This window comes from Pinus tabuliformis, chromosome 1_2 (genome assembly GCF_031772625.1).
Source record: "Pinus tabuliformis cultivar Carrire ecotype Pingquan chromosome 1_2, CPIR1, whole genome shotgun sequence".
Lineage (NCBI taxonomy): Eukaryota > Viridiplantae > Streptophyta > Pinopsida > Pinales > Pinaceae > Pinus > Pinus tabuliformis.
The window spans coordinates 1,181,333,972-1,181,360,435 of record NC_142298.1 but is presented as its reverse complement, the minus strand read 5'-3'; the positions used below and the strand labels follow the sequence as shown (position 1 = coordinate 1,181,360,435).

The 26,464-nt window shown below is 36.4% G+C and overlaps 1 protein-coding gene across 1 annotated transcript; it reads left to right on the top strand.

Moving 5' to 3' along the window:
• The first annotated feature begins 667 nt into the window (after positions 1 to 667).
• Positions 668 to 26,464, top strand: LOC149210440 (uncharacterized). Its single transcript, XM_089398963.1, has 7 exons — positions 668 to 1,105; positions 23,757 to 23,924; positions 24,045 to 24,373; positions 24,550 to 24,704; positions 24,811 to 24,873; positions 24,980 to 26,001; positions 26,084 to 26,464. The coding sequence occupies exons 1-7, from the start codon at positions 668 to 670 to the stop codon at positions 26,462 to 26,464; spliced, it is 2,556 nt and encodes an 851-aa protein (XP_089255089.1).

The following is a 26,464-nucleotide window of genomic DNA, read 5'->3' as shown; positions in this document are numbered from 1 at the left end:
TGCCAGGACTACCTCATGAGTTTTCACTGGTGCTGAATCTATTTCCACTATCAAAAATAAAATTCAAACCCCTTAAAGTCGATTAATTTTTTTTTTTTTTTCTTTTCTATTTTATAAATTTTAAGCCGGATAACAAATTTGTGGCCCATGTGGACAATGCCGTTAAAGTGAATTTGAAATTCCAATGCATCCAGGCCTTTTTCATGAATTTGCCACGACTAAATTAAACGATGACCGTCTTGTGTTCCATTAAATTCCAGGCAGCGTCCACGTTATGTCGGATGAAACTTTTATGTTTGTTCTTTTAATCATCAAACTTCGTGGATACAGTTTGTTGATATGACATATACACTCTCTAGTGTGAATACAGCTCCAGGAAACGTTATCGGTAGTCGGTGACGTGATATTCTTTCATTTAGTGGAATACAACCTGTCTATATGATATATATAGAAGCTCTCCTCTGAACAAGTAATACAGCTAAAGCTATATTGGAGTCTGGAAGTCACATGTTATGGGGTGCCCCCTTGAACTATATGGAAACTGATATGTTGAAAATCTCAAGTCCCTGACTGGCTGTGTAACGAGTTGAAGTTAGCGACTGGAGTCATTTTTCATCACTCTTTCAGAGTTGCCCCTCTTTCCTGCGTTATCAATAATTTATCAACCATGACTGGAAAAAAAGGCGGGTTATTTCGTCGTAAATATGCAAAACCTGATTCGTCTAATATTAACCCCTCTTCTTCCAATAATGCGGCGCCCTCCTCTTCTCAACGTACTGGAACATCATTTGCCCTCCCCATTACTCCTCAGGCCAATGCTCATCCTGCTCAAGACGAGATTTCAGAAGTAGGATCCTCTTTGACCTCTGATTCTCGCAGCCTTGCACATGCTGGTCGAGACAAGGTTTCAGAAATAGGATCTCCTTCGACCCCTTCGGCTCCCGGCCCTCGAAATCTACGGGATCATGCTAAGAGGTTAAGGGAAACCGCTGAACAACATAATAAGCGTATTAGGGAAGTCACTGAAGGACTTAATGAAGAAAGTGATGTTGCCCATTTAGAGGCCGTTTTCGAGCAGATATCGCAGCTTTCCGATTTTATCAAGGTCTATCCCTATCTTCATTCTTGATGCTCTTTTCTTCCTCCATTTGTGTTTAATCCCAAGTAGATGAAAATCAGAAATTCGTTTAAGCTTTTTATCATGTTTCATCAAACAATTTTTTACGTGATTAAATAACAGTTATCTGTTTAGGCTGAGATAACTGTCAAGAAAATTTTACTTCTGTTTGTCCTTTTTTAAATTTTTTATTCTGTTCATAGGATTTTGAGATTTAAATATGTAGTAACATTTATTTAATTATGAGTGTAAGTCTTGTTTATGTAAATTACGTAGGTTATTAATTTTAAGTTGTTTTTTTTGTTTTTCTAAAACATCTATGGTTCATGTTTTTGGAAAACATCTATGGTTCATATGCTCATAGGCGGGTAGATGCACAATTCTAATATCATTGTAATATTTTTGTCGACTGGTAGATGCACAATTTTAATACCATTGTAATATTTTTTTTTAGAATTTATCTTTAATACACAATTTTTGAGCTATTGAGAATTTATTTTTAAGATACAATTTTTTGAGCTAAATTTTTTAATAACAATATTGATTTGTATATCTTAACAGTAAATACTATTCATTTATAAATAATGAAAATATATTTATTGAATGCACAAGTGACATCAATAAAAACTTCAACAACAATTAATTCCACCAATACACTATAAACAAGAGTTGATCAAACACAAATAGATGATTTACATGTTCATCAATCAACACAATAGGGCTATTTACCTTACAACTGCAACCTTATTCCTCGTTGCTCTCATAGTGCACACCTTTTCTACCTTCAGAACACTTACAACCCTTTGTTGTCCTTTAGAAAAGACCTCTACTACCAAAAGAACTACCTACAACATTCAGTTATCCATCAAAGAGGAACTCCGCTACCTCAAGAACCCTTCAACCCTGTGCTACCACAAAAAAAAGGGGTTCCAGCCCTACACTGCCTCAATTGGAGACTCTGAGATATGTCGCTACCCAGAAATGCCCTAAATGTGGCCCATATCCATAGGGTCAGTTCCTTGCTTTCATAACAACTTCAGATGACCATGTTGCTATAGTAAATGGCCTCAAAGGCCCTCACTGCCTCAGGTAGGAAGCTTCGTTGCCTTGAATAACCTTATTTTCTATATGGAAATCACCTCCTCAAGTAGGAAGCTTCGTTGCCTTGAATAACCTTATTTTCCATATGGAAATCACTTCAAGAGGTTCGTTGCCATAGACCCGGGTATAAGGGGATTCCATAGCCAAATAACTAACTCCCAAATAATCTCACTACTACAGGGAACCTCCTTTGCATGCCTTGGATTAGGGGTATTTTGCTACTCATAGACTCTCACTGCCCTGTAATTGCCTTAACATGCCTAGATTACTACCAAAAAAAAGGGTACCTGCTGACTAGCTAAGGTTTTTGTTGCCTTCGAATTATTTTAGACAGGCCTCAATGTCACATAATTGCTCCTCAGACCACTCAATCCACATAAGTCCGGTCTTGATTACCAAAATCAAATGAAAAATGCCAAAAAAAAATTATGCCAAACAAAATTGAGAGAGGGGATTGGTTAGGTAGAATCTTTCACCATCGAAATCAATTAAAAAGTATAGGGATTTAAAAACCTTCAAGAACCTTACTTCACAAAACAGAAATGCCTGCAAACTATGATGAGAAAAATGATTCTCCTTTCTTTTAATTCTTGGGATTCCTTCTCGTAATTTTAATTTGAGGGGCTAACCAGTTTCTCTCCACCCAAATTTAGATTTTTTCACAAGTTTTCCTCCAATTACCTCAATTTACCCAATAACATTAAATAATGGGGTACCTTATAAATGACTCTAGCCTATAAAATTGGATAAAAATTTTGGCGGTTCTTGAAACTTTAGGCTTGATTCCGTATCGATTTCAATGGCTTTTGTTATGCAGGGAAGAGTGGGGTTTTTTTTCATTTTTCGTTGAAGTTGGGGTTCTTCGAGATTAGAGTTCAAAACCCGGTCGACCCTATTGCATAAAGTGGTTCCTCAGTTAAATTTTTTTTGCTGGGAAACCACCAATTGTATTAAATGGGTTAATGGCAGATCCATCCCTCAATGGTTTACTCTATGACTATTGTTGATGTTGAAGGAGATGAAATTGTCATCCTTTTGGGGCAGAGAAGGTGTTTGCAGAATTCTGTAGACAAGGAGCTTGCATTGATTACTATTTTTTTCTTTTTTATTTGTTGTTGCATGGTAATTTGAACTTCCTATGTGGATTTTTGATGTGTGGATTTTTAATAGTAATGTAATTAGAAGTTATTGGGTAATTTTTAAATTTTGGTAATATTTTTTATTAGGAGTTTTCAATTTTACTAGATTTTATTACTGTTTGTTTGCTTTTTTTTTTTTAAGTTTTTGTTTTGATTCTCAATTAATTCCAATTTTTTGTGGATCATTTATATGGTTATTGTAAATGTTTTCTATCTTTATGTTTTTGTAGCTAGTCTTTTTTAGTTTCAAAATTTAACCATATTCTTCCAAGTTATTTGACTTTTTCTTCAAAGTTTTGGTCATAATTTCTGATTGGAGCTTTCAACCCCCATAGGCCTCATTTTTTTTCCTTTCAATACATTTTTATGGATCTTCTTTAGTTTTACCTCCAAAGTGTTTTATCATTGGTGTTGTGTGTTGTGTTTAAACATTGACGTTGCTCCCTTTTAGGAGCCTTGTTGTCCTTTGCATTGCTAATAATTATCCCTTAAACATTTTGTACATCATATCTATGGGTCTTGTAGCCAAGCTCTACTTTAGAAATTTAACCTTTTTTATGTTTCCTTAAATTTCCTTTAATTTTATAATTCCATAAATTTCCTTAGATGTGGAGTACATACTTTATTTAAATTCACTTAGATAAGATATTGATGTTGAGTTTGTATACCTTCCAATCACCTTCTTATAATATATATGCAAAGTAACCATCTTTAATGTTGGGCTTCTCCCAATTTATTATATATATATAGGTGCTATACTTGTAATTATACAACTCATATAAAATAGTTTTTATTTTTGGGTCAGTTTTTACTACTTTGTTTTGTCCTTTTTGTACATGGAGGTCAAACTAGTATATAATCTTGATGAATGTTTTTTTCTGGGTTACAATTATCTTTTATAAAATCTAATTACTTAAAATAACTTATTACAATTAACAATAGATTTTTATTTCTCTTAATCTTTTAATTATCTCTAAACACTATATTTGTAAATTTATTTCTAATATAATAATAATAAAATCTTATTTATTTAAAAATAATTATAAAATATAAGCTTCCACCCTGCAATATAATTCAAGATTGCCATTAAAATAGAGTCTTACGTATGAGGAAATTTGAGGTTCAAATCCCCCGATTCACCAGGTACTTACAGAAGAGGCATATATAAACATAAGATTATAATAATAACAATTGGAATTAACCCTAAATCAATAATACTAACAATCAAAATCAACCCCATACTATACAAATACAAAACTAACCTAAATACCAATTCTTTTAAACTAAAAAAAACCTAAAAATAAAATACAAATAAATAAATAATTAAAATGATAATTATAAAATATAATCCAAAACTATAAACACTATTTATCCTACTCAGCAATATCCCTTATATATCCAATATCCCATTTCATCATCTATCAAATATGATAGGTTATTCTTATCACATTTCTCGTTTGGTAGGTTATATCAATTCGCTTTAGCTTTCATTAATTATATATATATATATATATATATATATATATATATATATATATATATATATAAAGTATGAAATTTAAAAAAATATAAAATGCTTTTACATAATTTTCAATTAATTTTTTAAAAATTTAATTAATTTTTTTGTTTAAGTAAGTCAGAGGTTATATCATATTCGAGAATTAAAAAAAACATCCATAGATATTGTCCATGGTTGGTCTAATTGGAAGCCACACCATTTGTAAAAAATAAATTTCAGCCTTTGAAACTTTATATTGTCTTAAACTCATTATGCTATCAGACCGAAAACTAGAATTAAGTACATACTTGAAAGAAAAACACTAGTGAGAGGAGCTACCCAAGAAATGACTATACAACTAACTATCAAAACCCCAATCAATGGATTTAAAATGACAGGCCCACTGGGTAGAGATACAAAAAAGGAAACAAAATTTCCAAAACATGGGACTTAGCTGAGCTGGGATAATCCTCGCCAATAGTGATGGGTTTTTGTTGGCGACCCTCCAACTAGAACACTATCTTGCTTCACCTAGTCGGGGTTAAGGACAAAGCATTCATCCCCTTCCTTATTCTTGATTGCACGACATTTGAGTTGTTCATAATGCAGCGAGTCCTGTGGTGCATCGTTTCTACAAAGACTGTGAACTTCACATCCAGTAAATCCAACTTCTCCTCCAAAGCTTTTCTCGCTTGAGTATTCTCCTGCATAGCCAGACCCATGATGGTTTTCATGGTCCAAGTGAGCTTGATGGTGCAACTGTAAGGATTTTCACGAGCTCTAGTCAATCTCGGGTCCGAAATTCACTTGAAATGTTCGTCCACCTCTTCTATGCGGATATTCCTCCTAATTTCAGTGGTTTTCTCCTCCAAATGGTTAATGTTCTCTTTTACCTCTAGAGGGATGATGTTATGAAAGGTGAGAGAGGCCTTACGGGCTGCAATATCGACCTTAGTTCTTGGTTTCATGTTGTGTTGGCACCATTGATCCATATTTCGGCCTCTCGGTCTATGACTGGATGAGGGGCCTCAGGAAAAATTAAGGGTTCGAGCCATATGAGATCTAACTAGAAGGAGGGAGCTAAAAGGGATGGATTGCAAGGGACAATGAGCGAAAAACCAAGCAGGAGAAAATAACAATGGAAGGAAAAGCAAACTTGAGTGGGGGGTGACATTAAGCTTCCTGGGGTTGAGAAGGCCAAGGAGAATAATGGAGACATCAATGCAAAAAATCCTCGCATGTACAATGATATCTAGCTTAAAATTTGATTGATTCATTCAGTTGGTGGAAGGATGTGGTGGGCGGCTATTGCAATCATTCATCATTCCATAGTTCAAGTACTCATTAAGAGCATCATTTCGTCTCACAACCTTCAAAGTTTGCATACAAATCCATCAAGAAATGACATGCGAGTTGGTAGGATGGTTTGGAGGGTCATTAAGACCATAAATGTCTATGTCCTTTTGGTGGAGTTCTTCACATTCTTGACACATATTGTCGTCAGGTAATTCTTTCCATGCATGGGAGCTTAACGTGAGGTTGTCCTCTGTCCCCTCATTCGCCAGCCAGTTATCTACACAATTTTCCTTGTGCTTAACTGCACGGAAGTGAACCCCACCGATGTTGGTGATGTGGTGTTGAATGAGTTGAAGAGTCTTCGAAAGCCTCCAATTGGCGGTCACTTTGCTAACTAGAGTGTCATGTTGGAGCTTACGGGCAACAAGGGTGGCCAACATTGAGTCCCTTCGACAATTAGTGTTAATGAATTGCATGGACATGGCGATGTCGAGTCCATGCTCCATAGCCTGCAACTCAGCCACATTGTTCGTGTTGATCCCCAATTTCCCATAATAGATCCAATTGATTTCTCCCTTATTATTTTTGAAGATTCCTCCGAAGCCTACAGACCCAAGGTTACCCTTAAAAGCATCGTCATAGTTTAACTTGATAACGTTGATACTTGGGGGAGACCATGTGTCAGGGGTATCAAGGTTGATAGAGGGATTTTTAGTAACAATGGATAGAATGTTTTCTAGATTGAGGAGCTAAAGGATATCAAGGTCTGAAGCTCGAGGAGGGCCTTGCAAAGGAGGAAGACTGGAAATAGAGTTAGAGTTTTGAATTATCTTCTTTAATTTGGTAAGTAGAATCTCCCCTGTAACCTGCATATTTCTGAAGATTCTCACATTTCTTTCTTTCCAAATTACCCAAGAGAGGGCCCCTGGAAACAAGTTCCAAGCTCTGTTGAAAATTAAATGAGATGTGATGTGAGGTCGCTAGTTGTCCAGGGTGCTCTGAATTGATGCCATTTTTCTATCCGAAGTTATGAATACCTCCATCCCCTAGTCCCATAAAGTTGAGGCATGAATGTAGGAGTTCATAAGTTTATTAGTGGTTTCCTCCTGTTTTTCACATAAACAACAACGAGATGCACCCAAAAAGCCATGTTTTATGAGGTTATCCCAGGTAAGGATTTTACCATAGAGAACCAACCAAAGAAAGAGAGTATTTTTTGGCCACTGTTATTTTTCCCATAGAAAAATCCACAGAGGACGTTGTTCCAATTGATTGTAGTTGTGCAAATATCCATAAGCCTCCTTGAGGATAAAGTCACCTCTTGAGTTTTTGTTATGAAACCAGCTCACAAAAAGATAGAAAAGAAAGATCAATACCTTAGAAATCAGTCTCTTCGAGGGGGCAGCCTCCTTTACATTACACAAATGAACAATTCTTGGATGATACAAATGAAAAACCTCCTTTCTATATATAGGAGTCTAAGGGGTCACAATATAATCAAAGCCGACATAAAAATAATAATATAAGGGCACAATAATAATAATAGTGGGCTTCTATGGGGCATAATAATAACAATATGGAGACAATAGGGGCACAACAATAACAATAAGGGCTACAATGACAATAGTAATGGGGGAATCACTAGTATTATAGGGACCTAACATGCCTTTCTCCTTAAAAAAAGTGTTTTCCTCAACGCTTTAGTAGTTCTAGATGATTCTGTATAAAATTCTCATCCTCCCATATGGAATATTCAACGGGTAAGTGCTTCCACTTGACAAGATACTCCAAAATTGATCGATTTCGTAGCTGTCGAGTTCTTGTTTCTGTGACTGCTTCAGGTTCCAATATGATTTTTCCTTCCTTGTCAAGTTATGGCAATATTGTTTGAACTGGGAGCTTGTCACAAATAACCTTATTTAAGCATGAAACATGGAAAACTAGGTGCACTCGGGAAGCTGCAGGAAGCTCCAATTTGTATGCCATAGTACTAATCTTTTGCAACACCTTGTACAGATCATAATACTTTGGTGATAATTTATTACAATTCTTAGCTTGCCTGAGGGACATTTGTTTATATGGTTGTAGCTGTAGAAATACCCAGTCACCTATATCAAAACTTCTTTCGCTGCGATGTTGATCTGCTTGTTGTTTCATTCTATTATGTGCTAAAGTTAGGTTATCCTTTAAGAGTTGGATAACTTGTTGTTGATGCCCGATGTGATCTTCCACTGCTTGAACCTTATAATTTTCTCTTAAATATGATGTGATGGATGGTAGGTGATATCCATAAAGTGCCATAAATGGGGTCATTTTTTCCGCAGTATGGAAGGAAGTGTTATAACACCATTCAGCCAAAGGAAACCATTTGACCCATTGTGTCTGTTTATCAGATACAAAGCAACGAAGATATCCTTCCAAACATTTGTTTACTATCTCAATTTTCCCATTAGATTGAGGATGATAAGATGATCTATGAGCTAACTAAGTACCAAGACAAGAAAATAATTATGTCCAAAAATTTCCAGTGAAAATGGGATCTCTGTCGCTTACAATAATCTTTTGGTTTCCATGTAGCTTTTGAATTGTTTCCATAAATGTAGTAGAAACTGTATTGCCTTTAAGTGGATGAGATAATGCACAAAAGTGTGCATACTTGGTAAGTCTGTCAACTACCACCATGATGACACTCTTTCCTTTGGACATGGGTAAACCTGTGATAAAATCCATTGAAACCTCCTCCCAACGTTGACTTGGAATGGATAAAGGTTGTAATAGACCCGGGGTCTTAATTGTTTCAACTTTATTTTGTTGGAAAACCAAACATTTCGCCACAAACTTTTTAATATCAGATTTAAGGTCATCCCAAAAAAATTCCTTCTTAACCCTGTGGTAAGTTTTTAAAAATCGTGAGTGCCCTCCTAAGGGAGAGGCGTGCAATTCCATAAGAATATTTTGTTTGAGTCAAGAATTCTGACATAGGTATAAGCGATATTTGTACCATAACGAATCATTTTTCCAGCTAAATGTATCAGATGCACTGGGATCTTGTTGTAAATTTTGAATGAGTGCCCACGCTTTTTCGTCATTCTTCCATTCATCCCTTGCTTTGTTTATCCAATTTGGTTGGATAATAGAAATGGCACAAAGCAACGCTTCCAGCTCCTCATCCTTTCTTGAGAGTGCATCTGCCACAACATTTTCCTTCCCTCTTTTGTATATGATTTCAAAGCCATAACCTAACATCTTTGTGACCCATTTTTGTTGTTCTTTTGAATATAATATTTGTTCTAAAAGGTATTTAAGACTATCATGATTCGTTTTTACCTTCAAGTGTCTTCCCATTAGGTATGGTCGCCATTTCTTAAGTGCATGTAGTATTGCCAACATTTCCTTCTCATAAATAGCTTTGTGTAAATACTTTCCTTTGATTGGACGACTTTCAAAAGCAATGGGTATTTATTTTTGCATTAAAACAACACCAATTCCATTTCCTGAGGCATCACATTCCACAATAAAGGTTTTTGTGAAGGCCTTCGCTGCTTCTGGAGTCCATAAAAATGCATCTTTTTTCAATAATGTTGTTAGAGGTGTTGCTATTCTTCGATAATTCTTAACAACTTTCGATAATACCTTGTCAACCCCAGAAATCCTCGCAGATGCTTTATGGATGTGGGGATTTTCCATTCCTTAATGGATTTAATTTTGCTAGGGTCTACCTTAACACCTTCATGAAATACAATATGACCTAGATATTCCACCTCTTGTACTCCAAAGAAACATTTGGAGCTTTTTGCATATAATTGTTTCTCCACCAATAGTTTGAGCACCCTGTCAACATGTTGAACATGATCCTTCCAAGACTTGCTATAGATTAGTATATCATCAAAAAATACTAACACAAATTTTCTAAGGAAGGGTTTGAAAATGGAATTCATCAAACCTTGTAATGTAGAAGGCGCATTGGTAAGGCCAAAAGGCATGACCAAAATTTCATAATGACCCTCATGAGTTCTAAATGTTGTTTTCGGAATGTCTTCAGTCTTCATTTTGATTTGATGATATCCTGAATGAAGATCCAACTTGGTGAAGTAAACTGATCCATGCAATTCATCCAATAGTTCATCAATGACAGGAATGGGAAATTTATCTTTAATAGTGAGCTTGTTGAGCTCCCTATAATTCAGACACATGTGCCATGATGCATCCTTCTTGTGCACCAATACTATTGGAGCAGAGAAAGAACTTTAACTAGGTTGAATTATACCAGCCTCTAGCATTTATGCAACCATACGTTCAATTTCACTCTTTTGGGCATAGGGATATCTGTAAGGCCTGATGTTTGGAGGAACACTCCCTGAAATCAAATGAATAGCATGATCATGATCACGAATAGGTCAGAGAGCTTTGGGAGTCTTAAATACCTTGGAATGATTGTCCAAGTCTTTTTGGAGATATGGAGAAATAGATGATTTCGATGTGGGAACCTCTAGTGAACATAATTTTGCAATTACGCCTCGTTGTTATTTATTTAGAAGCGTTGTCATTCCATTATAGCTGATTATCTTTCCTGGTTTCCCTGCGATACCTCTTAACTCAACTTCCTTTCCTTCCGAAGAAAATTTCATGAAAAGTTCTTGAAAAGTAGCAGCTATTGTACCCAAGGATTGTAGCCATTGGACTCCTAATACAACATCAACACCACCCATTGGAATTGAAAGCATTGGGCTATTCAATACATATTCTCCCATGGATAGCTTGATATTATGGCACTTTCCATAGCAATTTATGATTCCTCCACTTGCAACCATCACTTAACACTCTGGTGCTAGATATAGGAAGCAATTCAATTCCTTGGCTATCTTACAATGAATAAAATTATGGGTACTACCAGAATCAATCAACACTATTACCTTTTTCTTCTTGATATGTCATTCTATCTTGATAGTTTGAGGAGTGGTAATTCCGGCCAACGCATTACAAGATATGGTCGGATTCATTTCTTCTTTCTCTAGGGTTTGTTCCTAGTGTATATCCTGTTCTTTTGATGTTTCTTGTTTCTTCTCTTCCTCCTCTTCACAATCTATGTGAAATAATTTCTTCTCAACACACTTATGACCTTTAGTGTATTTTCTATCACAACTGTAACAAATCCCTTTTGCTCTTTTTTCTTCCAATTGTTGGGGTGTCAACCTTGTAGGTTGTGGAAGGCTATGGGAAACAACACTTCCATCCTTATAGTTGTGAGTGGTAGGCTTCCTTGTTGCCATAATTTTGCTTTCCATTTTTCTTGCCAACGCGAATGCCTTCTCTAATGAGTCAGGTTCCCAAAGGCTAACCTCATGTTGGATGTTATCCTTTAAAGTCCCTATGAACACATCAATCCTATGCTCCTCTGGAATATCTTTTACCCTTATATTCAATTTTTGGAAGTCCTCAATGTGCTCCATCATTGAACCCTTTTGTTTGAGGTTTATCAATTGGCTAAAAAAAATGTTTCTTTTTGTATCCTCATAATGTGCTATCATTTTTTTCCGTAAAAATTACCCAAGTGAAAATTTGTTTACGAGAGCAAAGCCATCGATACCATACAAATTGATTTGGTTCCAAATATAAATTTGCAATGTGTACCTTTTGTGTGTTTTGCACATCATGGAGATCGAAATATTGCTCCATCTGTAGTATCCATGTTATCGGATCCTTGCCATCAAACTTCCTCATATTGATCTTTGGAACATGGTGGGTCTTCAATCCAACATTAGAGTTTATGAAATCATGACTAACATTTATTTTGTTCTCATCATGAGTTTCCTCTACTACCTTTTCGCCATTAGGAAGCATTTCTTGTAGTAACTTTGCCACACCTCCTTTCAAACCTTCCATGTCTTTCTTCAAATCTTCAATGTTTACTTCTAAACCATCCATCTTAGCTTCCACGCCTTTCTTTAAACCATCCATCTTAGCTTCTGTTACCTTTTGTCAGAGTGAAATTTGTTGCACTTGGTCTCGTAAGTTTGATATATCATGTTGCATTTCTTCCTCTTCTTCATGAGTCATGCTAGAGATTTCAGGTTGCTTACTAGGTGTTTCCATTTTCTTTCTTCGAGACATCAATTAATGATAATTATGCTTCATTATGCCCTTTGAACTTCAAACTAATTTTTCAACCCAAACTTATGCAAAATTTTAAAAAGATTACACACATTTTTTCACTTTGTAGAAGCTTGATATTGAATCTATTGCATCTCTGTAATTGTGGATCTCCAAGGTCTAAAATTGCTTCCTGCGGTAGCCCTCTCGGTCCTCTTTCCAATGCCACTAGTATGATCAAAATTGGATTCTCCAAGAAAGAGTTATGCCCAATCTCTCAAGATAACCTGACTATATAATTTTTCAGTAGAGAAAACTTGTACGACGTGCCATGTGTCACTGTTTCAACCTTTGTATATGAAAAAGATACACATAAAACTACAGTCTGTCCTCTTTCTAAAACTTCTTACGAAATTTCAATCTGATGCTGAGAGAGAAAGTTATGACGATTTTCCCAAGGTCACCTGTTTGGAATGTAATTTGGGAGTCTGCAAAAAACCTAACTTCCTCAGATCATATCTTCGAAAATATAGCGAGACAAGATCTGAAATTTGGACCTGAAGTTCAGTTTCGGCTCAAATGGGTTTTTTTTAGCTTCTGAAACGTCACAGAAAAAAATTTATAGTGAAAATGCCACGATGACCTGTTTCGAGCAATGAAACCCTAGAATCCAAAGCTCTCATACCAAATGTTATGAAACCAACTCACAAAAATATAGAAAAGAAATATGAACGCCTTAGAAATAAGCCTCTTTGAGGGGGCAACCTCCTTTACATTACACAAATGAACAATTCTTGAATGATATAAATGACAAAACCTCCTTTCTATATATAGGAGTCTAAGGGGTCACAATATAATCAAAGCTGACATAACAATAATAATATAAGGGCACAATAATAACAATAGTGTGCTTCTATGGGCACAATAATAACAATATGGGGACAATAGGGGCACAACAATAACAATAAGGGCTAAAATGACAATAGTAATGGGGGAATCACTAGTATTATAGGGACCTAACAATTTTTTCCCCATCTTAATTTATCATCTTCCTGATCCATAAGGATCTGATGATCTTGGAGATTCCCTTCGAAAGTCTCCGAATCGAAATTATCTAAAATTGTAATAACCCCACCCCACATTTACCCACATTAACATACTTACCAGGGTAAACATTATTTGAGAGTTACTATGCATGACCCAACTTCCATGGTGCAGTTACGGAAATAAGGTCTAACTTGCCACCAGATGCTATTCATATTTACAAACACTTTGTGACTATAGTACCTGTAAGTCATTGATGCATAGTTTTGTTGTTGCCTTTGTCAAATTGAGAAAATATGAAATTTCCACATCAACATAAAACTTGGAGGCAATTAACTGAGGTGACATGGCTTTTGTCACTTATTTAGCTTAGTAAATTCGAGTTAGAGGGCTTGGCGTTCAGTTAAGCATGTGTGATTGATTATTTGTAGCAGTCCAGTTTAGTTATTTAGAGTTATATTCAGTTAAACTAGTTCTAACTGTTGATAGAACTAGTTGGAGGTTAGTTGTGTAGTGGGATAACAGTCTAACTCAGTGATCATCCATTTAGCTAATTAATCAACCAAAAAATAGCTAGTGCATGCAAATAATTCGAGTTCCCCATCTATGGTGGAGATTCCAAGGCAATGTAATATCATTTGTAGACTAGTCTTAAGTGTACAAGTGTTGCATGCATCCAGAGGATCAACCTTGGGAATTATGCAATCAATTGTAGGAAAATTCCTAAAAAATAGGGGCCTAATTCCTCAAGATTTGTGCAAGGAAATATGGTCTCAAGCAGAGGCAGAAATTGACTAAGTCTGAGTCAGAGCTTCTCATTGAGCAAAGAGGAAGGTTATTCACTTGCAGGTTGTGCTCAGAGAGAGCAAGCAATTGTAATACATTCTCTATTCATTTGATTAATGCAAGCAAGCTTAAGGGGTTTTTTACCAGTTGGTTTCCCCTGTATAAATTTGTGTACTTGTGTATGTGATTGATGCACGTTTGGGAATGTTGGTCTAAATTGTGAATTAATTTTGGTAGAGCAGTATAGTAGAATTGTGTCTCTTGATTTAGATTAAATTTCTTAAGTAGTTGCAATTCTATCAGCATATTTCTACATGGTATCAGAGCAAGATTCAAATTAGAACAAAAATTTTGAAGTTGTTCCTTAGGAGGTTCAAATTTGCAACTTTAGTGTAGCAATATCTCTTCATAGTTGGGAGAATGGCCTTCAATGGATTGAGACTAGATTATGCTTTGGAAGACAACTCAAATTTCATTGCATGGAAGGATCACATGGAGGCGGTTCTTGATGACAATGGATTGCTGGAATATATCAAGATAGACATTCCAAAACCAGGATCAGTTGATTCCAAGAACCTAGCCCAATGGAAGAAAGATGTAGCCAAGGCGAGGAGAATAATATTGGAGGAGTGCGAGACCACATTGTCTCAAATATCCATGGGAAAAAGACTCATTTTGCAATGTGGAAGGCACCGACAGAGCTATTTGAGAATAACAATGACCCTAGAAAATTGATGCTCAAAGAAAAACTTTGAAATATCAAGATGCATAAGAATGATACTATTCCACATTATCTCACCAGATTTACACAAGTTCGTGATGAGGTTGGAGGGATTGGTGTGAATGTTGCAGAAGATGACTTGGTGCACCTAACTCTTTTAGGCCTTCCCAAAAGTTGGGATAGCTACCAGGACTCGATAAACAGGAGGGAGTAATTACCGAATTGGGAACGCTTATGGTCCGATTTGGTACAAGAAGTGATCAGGCGAAGTACCATAGATGGAATTTCATCCAAGGGAGAGGATGAAGAAAATTTTACATTGGTTGGAAAGGGAAAGAAAGGAAAAGGGAAGAAGTATCAAACCAAACCAAAATCCAACCAAGGGCATAAGAAGAAAGACTTGTCCAAAATAAAATGTTTCAATTTTCATGAATTCGGGCAATATGCTACAAAGTGTGCACACAAAATGTCTAGCAAGAAGTACTCAGGAGGAGTAGCAGGTTAAGCTTTAGCTTCACAGTTCAAGCTAGATTTCACCCTTATTACATGCATTACCAACACTATGATGGGGAGTGTGTGGTACTTGGACTCTAGTTGCCTCGTTCCACATGACAGGGTGTAGAGAGTTTTTTAGTGACCTGGGGTGGAAATGTCTCTAGATGCATATTGAGCTTGGGGACGAAGGAAGGTATAGTGCTACCAGGATTGATATAGTAACCTTTAAAAGGGAGTCAGGATTCCCTCTTCACCTCAAAGATGTCATGTTTGTACTAATCTTGAAGAAGAACCTCATCTCTATAGTTCTTTTGGAAAACCATGGTTATGCTATGATCTTTAGTAAAGGTAAAGCCTTTCTGAGGCACAAAGCCACTTGATAGGTGAAGCAAATCGAGGTTCGTGTGAAGAACCTATATAAACTTGATGTCGAAGATTTTTCCGCATTAAGTAGTAAGGTAGAGAAAGTGCAGAGTTGCGATGTCGGTGAGCTCTGCCACGAAAGACTTGGCCATTTGCATCACCTTCGACGGGATGTTGGGAGGTACATCAGATCCTGCACTGCCTGTGTCATTTCCAAACCGACCATCAAGAAGCAAGGCCTATATACTCCTCTGCCTACTCTTAGTCGGCCTTGGGAATCCATATCCATGGATTACATGTCGGGCCTTCCTTCTACTAAGCATGGAAATGACTACATTTTCGTGGTCATCGACAAATTCTCTAAGATGGACATTCTTGTGGCCTACAAGAAAAGTATCACAACAGAAGCCACTGCTAAGCTCTTCTTTGAACGAGTGTGGGTATACTTTGGGATCCCACAGTCCATTATCTCAGATCAGGACAACAGGTTCCTGAGTACATTTTGGTCAAGCCTCTGGTTGATGCTGGATACCAAGCTCACTAAGTCCACAACCTTCCACCCTCAAACTGATGGCAAAATAGTGGTCGTCAAGAGGATGATCGTGCACATTTTGCACATGTACAACTCGAAGCATCCAAACACATGGGATGAAAGCCTCACCTATGTCCAACATAGTTACAATAGAGCTCTCCATAACTCAATTGGCCACAATCCCTTTCAGGTGGGATTGGGATTCCAACCACTATGTCCCATTGATGTGGCCATACCATTTGCAGCTACTCAGGTAGATTCGGCTTATGTCCGGGCCGAAACTGATAGGGCTAACAACATCATTGAGCGCATTCAGCATAGCCACCAACAGGCATATTGGACAAAGCCAATGCTAAGTACAAAAAACATCATGATCAACATGAGGTGCAAGGAAAATTTTAAGGATGGAAAATTTTCTTGAAGTTTAAAAACATTGGCAAATCTCACTAATCCCTAATATGCAAACTATAAAATGTGTATTGATATATTTGTAAAATTATTCAAATCTATAATGATTTTATATATAGTCTCTATATAATGTTGGCGATTTTTGAGGTAAAATAATTTTATATTCTAAAATTTGGGCGAATCATCTTTTATGAAAATTGGTAATTGGCGAATCTTTTTTTGGAAAAATCAAGTAAAATTAGCCCACTGGGCGAACATTAGCCCCTAAAATTTTCCATGATGAGGTGCTACACAGGTTCCAGGTGGGAGACAAAGTTTGGTTACATTTGTAGAAGGAGCATCTCGCTGGGGCCCACCACAAGCTTCGCCCGCTTCGATATGGGTCTTACACCATCACTAAGGCTGTAGGAGACAATGCTTTTGAGCTTAGAAATCCCCCATTCCTTGGCTTGCACCCAGTGTTCAATGTGGACCGCTTTTGACCATACTTTCCACCATTACATGACACATCAGACATTGCAGAACAACTCACACCAGCAGAGCTAAACCCAGACTGCATGGAACAAGCCACAACTGATCGAATCATGGACACACAGATTAAGAACACTCGCCAGTAGAAGATCCAATTGTATCATGTTATCAAAGTTGGCCAACTCCTGCACCAAGGCAAGTGGCTCACAAGGGACCAAGTTTAAAAGAAGTTTCCCCATCTCATGGAGGCACTCAACGCAATGGGGACCATTTATTCCTAAGGAGGGATGACTGATCCAGGTGGATATTGGTGGCCACCCGCTTATTCCACTTGGACCCACACCATTGTTTCTTTTCACTTTCCTTAATTGTAGCACAAGTTATTATTTTTGGCAGTTTTTTGGGTCCTAGTCTTTCATAGCCATTTTGAGGGTCAAAATATGTTTTTAGGGAAAATAGAGAGTCCTGAAAAGTGCCCAACTAGTTGACTAATTTATGTTTGGCCTCCTTTTCGAGATCTTTGAAATGAGATATTATGATAGCCAAACAAAGATCGTATGCCAAAGTTACGACTTCGGGAAGTTGACGTTCCAACTTACCCCAATGGGGCCAACAAGATTTTGGCGCTTCATCTCCTTGGGTTAGGTTTTTGGATGTTTCGGGGTTTCTCATTGTTTCTCAATGATAAAAAGGCCACTGAGTCTCATTGTAACACAGTTCAGAGGCATGTATCCGCCACATCTCTTCTCAGAGATAAGTTATCATCGCCCAAGCTAGTTTACTTCCATTCTGTATGTAAGCATATTTCAGTGCTTTGATATTAATGAAATGAAGTTTTATTTTTGTTGCATCTTGATGTTTATGTTTGTATCTATATTTTGTTGCATTCTTGTATAAGGCGGGATCAAGCTTTGTCAAGAGGGAAGTTTGAGATCCACACGTGCAGGATAGGGGTGGTTGATAATCCCTTTCTTGCTAAGAGAGAGTGTTAAAAAATGCAGAAAGAAAGTCTCAATTTGACTTTGCCTTGGTCAAATTGAGAAAATTCAAATTTCCACACTAGCAGACAATTGGGATGCAATTAATTGATGTGACATGGCAATTGTCACTCAATTAGCTCAGTATATTCGAGTTAGAGGAGTGAGAGTTCAGTTAAGCATGTGTGATTGCTAATTTATAGCAATCAAGGTCAACTATTTCAAGTTGTTTTCAGTTAAACTAGTTCTAATTGTTGGAGGAACTAGTGGAAGGTCAGTTGTGCAGTGGGACAACAATCTAACTAAGTGATCATCTAGTTAACTGATTAATCAACGCAAAATAACCAGTGCATGTAGAGAATTTGAGTTCCCCAATTGTGGTGGAGATTCCAAGGCAAAGTAACATCAGTTGTAGACTAGTCTTGAGTGTAGAGGTGTTGCATGTAGTCAGATGATTAACCTTGGGAATTGCGCAAGCATTTTGGAGGAAATTCCTAAATAATAGGAGCCTAAGTTCCATAGGAATTGCGCAAGGAAATAGGGGCTCAAGAAAATGAAGAAATTGACTAAGCCTGGGTTAGATATTCTCAGTGAGCAGAGAGTTAGGTTATTCATTTGCTGGTTGAGCTCATACTGAGCTAGAAATTGTAATACATCTCTATTCATCACATTAATGCAAGTAGGAAAATGGGGTTTTAGTAGATTGCTTCCCCCTGGAAAAACATTGTGTGCATGTGTGTTATTTCTCATTGCATGTTTGAGATTGATGTTCTAAATTGTGAATTGAACTGATTAATCAACGCAAAATAACTAGTGCATGCAGAGAATTCGAGTTCCCCAACTGTGGTGGAGATTCTAAGGCAGTGTAACATTAGTTGTAGACTAGTCTTGAGTGTAGAGGTGTTGCATGCAGTCAGATGATTAACCTTGGGAATTGCGCAAGCATTTTGGAGAAAATTCCTAAATAATAGGAGCCTAAGTTGCATAGGAATTGCGAAAGGAAATAGGGGCTCAAGAAAATGAAGAAATTGACTAAGTCTGCGTTAGATATTCTCAGTGAGCAGAGAGTTAGGTTATTCATTTGCTAGTTGACCTCATACTGAGCTAGCAATTGTAATACATCTATATTCATCAGATTAATGCAAGTAGGAAAAGGGGTTTTTAGTAGATTACTTCCCCCTAGAAAAATATTGTGTGCATGTGTGTTATTTCTCATTGCATGTTTGATATTGATGTTCTAAATTGTGAATTGAACTGATTAATCAACACAAAATAACCAGTGCATGCAGAGAATTCGAGTTCCCCAACTGTGGTGGAGATTCTAAGGCAGTGTAACATCAGTTGTAGACTAGTTTTGAGTGTAGAGGTGTTGCACACAGTTAGATGATTAACCTTGGGAATTGCGCAAGAATTTTGGAGGAAATTCCTAAATAATAAGAGCCTAAGTTCCATAGGAATTGCGCAAGGAAATAGGGGCTCAAGAAAATGAAGAAATTGACTAAGTCTGGGTTAGATATTCTCAGTGAGCAGAGAGTTAGGTTATTCATTTGCTGGTTGAGCTCATACTGAGCTAGCAATTGTAATACATCTCTATTCATCAGATTAACGCAAGTAGGAAAATGGGTTTTTAGTAGATTGCTTCCCCCTGGAAAAATATTGTGTGCAGGTGTGTTATTTCTCATTGCATGTTTGAGATTGATGTTCTAAATTGTGAATTGAATTCCACAGAGAAGTAGAATAGGATTGTGTCTTGTGATTTAGATTAAAATTTCATGAGCAGTTGCAATTCTACACCATAATTTCCACAAATTCCTCGTCTCCTCTCCTCTGCTTGTTATTCCCTCTACATGGTCCCCTCCCCCAACCTTCTTTCCTAAGCCTAAATTTCGATAGTGCATCAAAAGGGAATTTGATTCCAACTAGTTTTGGAGGTATATTCTGAGATCACATAGGGCTCCCACTTTACATATACTCTGGTACTTTGGGCATTAACAATAATAATGAAGTGGAACTCACTTCCTCCATCACAATGTTGAAAATTGCAAAAGTACACGGCTTCTCCAATATTTTTGCAAAATGGGACTCTCAACTTATCATCAACATGCTACGAAATATATAGAACAATACCCCAGTGCATAATGTATCCAAAAGCTAGAGTTTATAAGCACTCATATGTGATGCTTATTCTCTTATTGCTAACATCCCGGTCATTGTCTCCTCCCATGTTCAACAAACGTGAATTAAATTTGTCGATATGTTAGTTAATTATGGAAGTTTGGACTCCTCACCAGTGCTATCCTCCACCTGGAACCTTCTGCAAGACTCCCCTCTGAAGGATATGTGCTAGACGCTTGTTCGAAAGGATACATTTGTCCTAGATGGGGTGTTTATGGAGCAATAGGGGTTGGAGGTTGGGCTGCCACTGCCCCACCAAGCCAAGAGGCTAGAGGATGTAGCAACACGCTCCTGTAAAGAATGTTTATGATTCCTATGATCCCAAGGTGCTACCACATGTGGGATACACCCATCATTCTTCATCCTACACTCCATTTTGAATTCCAATTACTCCTCCAACTAGCTTATATGGTCTCCACTCATGTGAAGTTCGAACTAGCTCTATTGTGGACTATTGTGTCCCTCCTCATTTCTCAATTTGTATATCATATAGTTATTGTTGGCTACCTGAGTCTCTTTCCTAAAACATAGGCCTTGGCTCTTGTTGATCACAATTGGGGTCTCCTGTCGGCCCACCTTCTTGATCCCTGACAAAGCATTATTTTTCTTTCCTTTAAACATGTTTGTAGCTTTAGAAAAGAGTGACCCTCCCACACAGACTTGAGCTATGGAAATGAAGGAAATTTCCATTTGATTGCGAGGAGAATAGGTTCTGCTCAATTGTTTCTTTCCCTTTGTAGGTTTGGCGCGCGTGACACAACTTTTAAATTCAATTCCTCCTACATACAAGAGGATTCCTCATTCAGGTGTCAGACACCTTCTATAGATGTGCTCTTGATGGGCTTTGGCTTGAGTAACACCCCTTGTTTAGTCATTATTTTCATTTATGGACTCCCTTCTTGTATTTCTCCACACAACATTCTCATCTGGTGTATCCCTCTAGGTATTCAACTTGCTTCAGGGCCCAAGAGACCTCTCTCTAGTTTGTTCCCCTCAGTTGTTTCCCTCCCCTCAATGTTATTCTCATCTAACTCTACATCACCCGCCCTGCACCCTCCTGAGCTGGCTCATTCTCTTTGTTTGATGTTCATTTTCCATGTCCTTCCCAACTCTTGACCACATTTGTTGCCATGCCACTTGGGCCTGACCCTCCTACACCTGGATTTTCTCTTTGTGCCTGTCACTTATGCCTTTCCTTTATGGATCACATGCTCTCCTTTCTTTCTTGGTCCCTCCACCACGAATTGTCATTGTGCCTATGTTCGTAGAGGAGTAGCTTACTACTAGGAATGGGCCTCTCAAGAAACACATGTACTCTTCATCATCTAGAGGGAATTGTTGCTTTATTTTGTGAGATTACCCAGGGCCCCATCTAGGACGAGATCACCTGCATGGAGAGAGAAGGAGACCTCATCGATGCCATCTCTCAAACACAAAGGTTCTAGAGGTTCTCACTAGGAGGGAAGACCGAGTGCCATATGTCGGGTATACACGTGGAAATTTCAGCCAGTACATGTTCACTTTTGACTGGTACCGACATTTGAAATTCCTCCTTTGCATAATTTTGATGGATTGATTTTACCATTGAGTAGACCTCCTTCACTCTATGCAGCATTTGCATCATCACATGAAGGAATTGGATTAGAGATTGGGCCGTATAGAGAAATATCTCAACATTCTACCCTCAGCTAGTGGAAACAATTAGGACCTATCGAAGTTGCAGCTACGGATTCTAATCCCTTTGCCTAGTTTTTTGATACACTTAAGCTCCTATTGTTTTTTAGTATTATTGTCTTTTCTTAAGGCCAATTTAGCTTGTTTTTTAGGTTATGCATGTTCTTTTTTTCTTTTTTGAATACTACGCTATCGTATCTCTCTCTATGGAGAGTGAACTTCTCATTCTGGTCTAGTCTTCCTAGCCAGAGACTGACCTAAATCATTCAACATTTCCATATACACTCCTTTTTTTTATCGCAGTAAGATCCCTAGTCAGGCCCACCTAAAGGGGCCACATGCCCATTCCACTCTACTGAAGGAATATTGACCTAGATTGATCGAGGAGGATAAAACCAACGCCTTGTGATAGAGGGCCAATGACTTGGTTGGGAGGTTTGACCAACAGGCTACCCAACTGAGATATTTCCATATATGTTCATGTTTAGAAGATAATACAAAATTTACCTATGACTACTAAATGTCTTTTGACATTAATCCATGATAAGAATCAAAACACTTATTACATGATACATCTCACATTGCTAAAATTTTAAAAAATAAAAGTATATATATATATATATATATATATATATATATATATATATATATATATATATATATATATATATATATATATATATATATATATATATATATAACTAATAAAATTATAATTTTTTTCTAGATTATTATTACCAAATAAAAAAATAATAGATAAGTTAAACATATATACATTTTTAAAAACATGGAACAATATTTTTAACCATGGAGATTTACCCCACTTTAACATGGAGATTCTTAATCTGTAAAGAGGCCTTGTTACAATACCATGAGCCAATATCATTTTTTATCGATACCACATGTTCAAAAAAACATAACTTACTTCATATGGCACATATAATTATGACATTTTTTTTAATTAATATTATTTATAATTAAATTAAAATTTTGGAACTCTTATTCCAAGATAGACATTTCATCCATGTAAATATTATTGCACCAAAGGAGCTCTCTAGCCGAGAATAGTAGATATGTTGTAATGTAATGTAATGTCTTGTAAACATTTTGACTAGGTCAAAATAAAATAAAATTAAAATAAAAGAATAATTAATAATTATCATTAACAATAAAACAAGTTCAAATTACATAAAAATAAACTAAAATAATAATAATAATAATAATAATAATAATAATAATTATTATTATTATTAATTAAACCAACCTGCTAAACGTTTGGAGAGATCAAATATTTTGAGATATAAAAAGCTAGTTGTTTTTAGTGAGACTTTTTGGAAGTTTTTCCAGTCTAATTTCTCTAGGAATTTATTGAAATCACAAGTTTGATAGGTAAACCCTACACAATGAAAGTGCCATAATAGCACTAAAGACAACACATATAAAAACTAGAATAAGAAAAAAAATTGAAAAAAGATTTGATCTCTAGGAACTAATATAAAATTACATTATTAGATTTTAACTCTATTTACATTATATTAGAAAATTATCTTTTATTCCTATACATTATATTATAATTTATTATAATAATTTTGTTATATAAAATACTAAAAAAATATTACACTGTTTAAAAAGTAATTTATTATTTCATTTTTTAAAGCTACATTGATTAGTTTTAACTATATTCACATTATATTCGAAAGTTATTTTTTATTTCTTATGGATTATATTATAATTTATTATTATTATTTTGTTATATAAAATACTAAAAAATATTACACTTTTTAAAAAATAATTTATTATTTTATTTTTTAAAATTGATTTAATTTTTTATTGTTCTGTTATATTAAATATTTTATTTTATTTTTACAGAAAGAGAAACGGGATAAAAAGGAGAAAAAGAAAAAAACAGAGGAAAAGAAAAAAGGGAATGAAAAGGAGAATAAGCTGTCAGAGCCAAAGCTTGCTATAGATTCCTGGTTACGTTCAAAGAACTTACTGGAATTAAAAGAAGTCCTCTTTGAAGCAATTAATGCAGCCGTAAGTATTAGATGTATTTCAATTTTTCACGATTATTTATCATTACCTACATTTATTCTATTAAAACGTGAAGGTATCTTACATTAGAAATGTTCTTACTCTTCCTTTTATGGTATCCAGAAAGATTTTGCATCCAGCGGCGACGCGAAGAAAATGGTTCGGGGTTTTCTCAAAGACATTGGAGGAGGACACGTGTTTAATATAGTTTTTATTGTAGTGGCAAATGCTTGGGAGCGGTACGAAGACATGTCTGAGAATGAAGAAGCATGTCTGTCCCTATTGGAGGAGATTAATAAATTCGCCAAAATTGTTATATATCTACAAAAAGTGCTTCAAAACGGGCCTGAATCGAAGAAAGGGATGGAGGCTTCAGTAAAAGAAGCAATAGAGTTGATAATTGAAACCTGTATCGCTTGCTGCACTCAAATTGAGGCTTCAAAAGGTCGCAGGTGAACGCTCACTCAACATACTTTAATATTTTATAAACATTGTGTAAATGGATGCTGAATTCCTATGTCGTCTATAGCGTGGGAGCTTCCTTGTCCCACCTAAATAAATTCACACCTTTTTTAAATGTTGGACACCATTTATTAAATAGGCTTGTAAATAATATTTCTTAATACAGGTATGGGTCGACAACTCGGGACGGAGGTGAGCTGGCTAAACTTGAGAAACAGTTACAGCAAACGTACACCAGTATCCAGTTCCAAATGAGTATTGGTATTTGGGAAGCAGTGCACCAGCCAAGACCACACCATGCAGACTGTTCTAAAGACACAGGTAAAGTGTGATAACTGGTGAGAAGGTGTTATTTTAAATATTTATGAAACATTATTTATTAAAATACTCTTATTCATCCTTCTGTGTTTAAATACTGTTACAACAGTTGGAACCAAAAAACCAGTGCAACTGCGAAAACCAGACTATCCAGAATATCCTAAAGACGCAGGTAAATTGTGATAATGGATGAGAAAGTGTTATTTTATATATTTATGAAATGATATTTATTAAAATACTCTTATTCATCCTTCTGTGTTTAAATACTGTTACAACAGTTGGAATCGAAGATCCATTGAAAGAAGTTATTGAACGGCTAGAAATGAAAAGTGACAAAAAGGCGGTAGCAGTAATCTTGCATGGCTTTGGTGGCATGGGAAAGACTACCCTTGCCAATGCTGTGTTTGCAAGGCTGTTTGAGGAAAAAACAGAAGGATGCAAATTTTCTTTTGTTGAATTGTTTCAGGATATAAAATCAACCCCAATTGTAGTAGACTTGCAAAAATGTATATTAAGAGATTTGAAGGGAGATGAGCCAGACGAGATCCGAAGTTATGATGGAGGACGAAAACAAATTAAGAGTATGTTAGAGAAAGAGGAGGCTTTTATTTATATCGACAATGTTTTGCTTCCTGATACGCGTGAACAAGGCCCAGATGCACTCACACGGCTTCTCCCTGAGAATATGGCAAATGCAAAAAAATTGAGGTTGCTCATAACTACACGTGATAAAGATGCAGCGAGCTGGATGACAATGAGCAAAGGGGTTGAAAAAAAATTCTACCCAATTGAAAGCCTGCCCGAACCCAAGGCAGTGGAGCTCTTAGAAAAGGAACTGCATGACAATAAAAATAAACTAAATGCTAGCCAAATTGACGGGATAGTCAAGATATGTGGAGGAGTCCCGGCGCTTTTGAAGGTGTTAGCAGGATTCATAAATGACGGCGAAGGAAACGCAGTGGAAAATTATGAAACATTGATGAAAGAGGCTAAAGAAAAAAACTGGAAAGGTGATATTGGGGAGAGTATAGAGCAATACGTCTTTGCCTACGACAAACTTGAAGATCCATTTCTCGATATTTGTTCATTTTTTCGAGGCTGGGACTGGAAAGAACTTTCAGATATTGTGGGAGAGACAGAACTGAAAAGGCTAGAACAAAGAGCGCTTGTGACCCGAGATGTGAAAAGCATGACTGCAAGGGTACACGATGTCATATTGGAAGTTGGTCTCCAGAGGACAGAAGGAAACAGATTCAGATTGACCACTGCAACTGAAATTGAAAAGTTCTTAGATGTTGAGGTACGCAATCTTTCAACTAAAATATTTATCATATACAGCTTTGTTTCAAAATGACTGACTCTAATATTTAATAAATATACAGGACCTTCAAAAGATCAAGGGCATATGGGCAAGTGACAACAAAGATCCACTGCGTATACCCGCGTCAAAGCTAGATTTGATGTCTGGATCTTTAAGAGTTCTTAAACTCGGACCCTTAACAGATGTGGAGGGCAAATGTAAAAATAAATTTAAAGAGCTGGTTTTTTTCAGTGCCATAACTTCCCATCTCCCTTTTGATTTGTCAAAGCTAAAGGGGTTCAAGAACCTCAGACATTTATGTTACAACCCGGAAGATTTACAGAATCTATGTCAAGTAAGTTCACTTAAAATATCTGGTTGGTCCCAGTTGTTTCTCTTCTTATTTTTCCTGGAATATCTAAAACACTGTATCATGCGCAGTTTTATTAGTTTTAATGGTTAG

What these genes read in the sequence shown, in the direction of transcription:
- LOC149210440 (XM_089398963.1), top strand. Translation starts at nt 668, where the DNA reads ATGACTGGAAAAAAAGGCGGGTTATTTCGTCGTAAATATGCAAAACCT. An exon ending in GAGGCTTCAAAAGGTCGCAG is followed by an intron (nt 24,374 to 24,549) that starts GTGAACGCTCAC and finishes TTCTTAATACAG; the next exon opens with GTATGGGTCGACAACTCGGG. An exon ending in AAAAGTTCTTAGATGTTGAG is followed by an intron (nt 26,002 to 26,083) that starts GTACGCAATCTT and finishes ATAAATATACAG; the next exon opens with GACCTTCAAAAGATCAAGGG.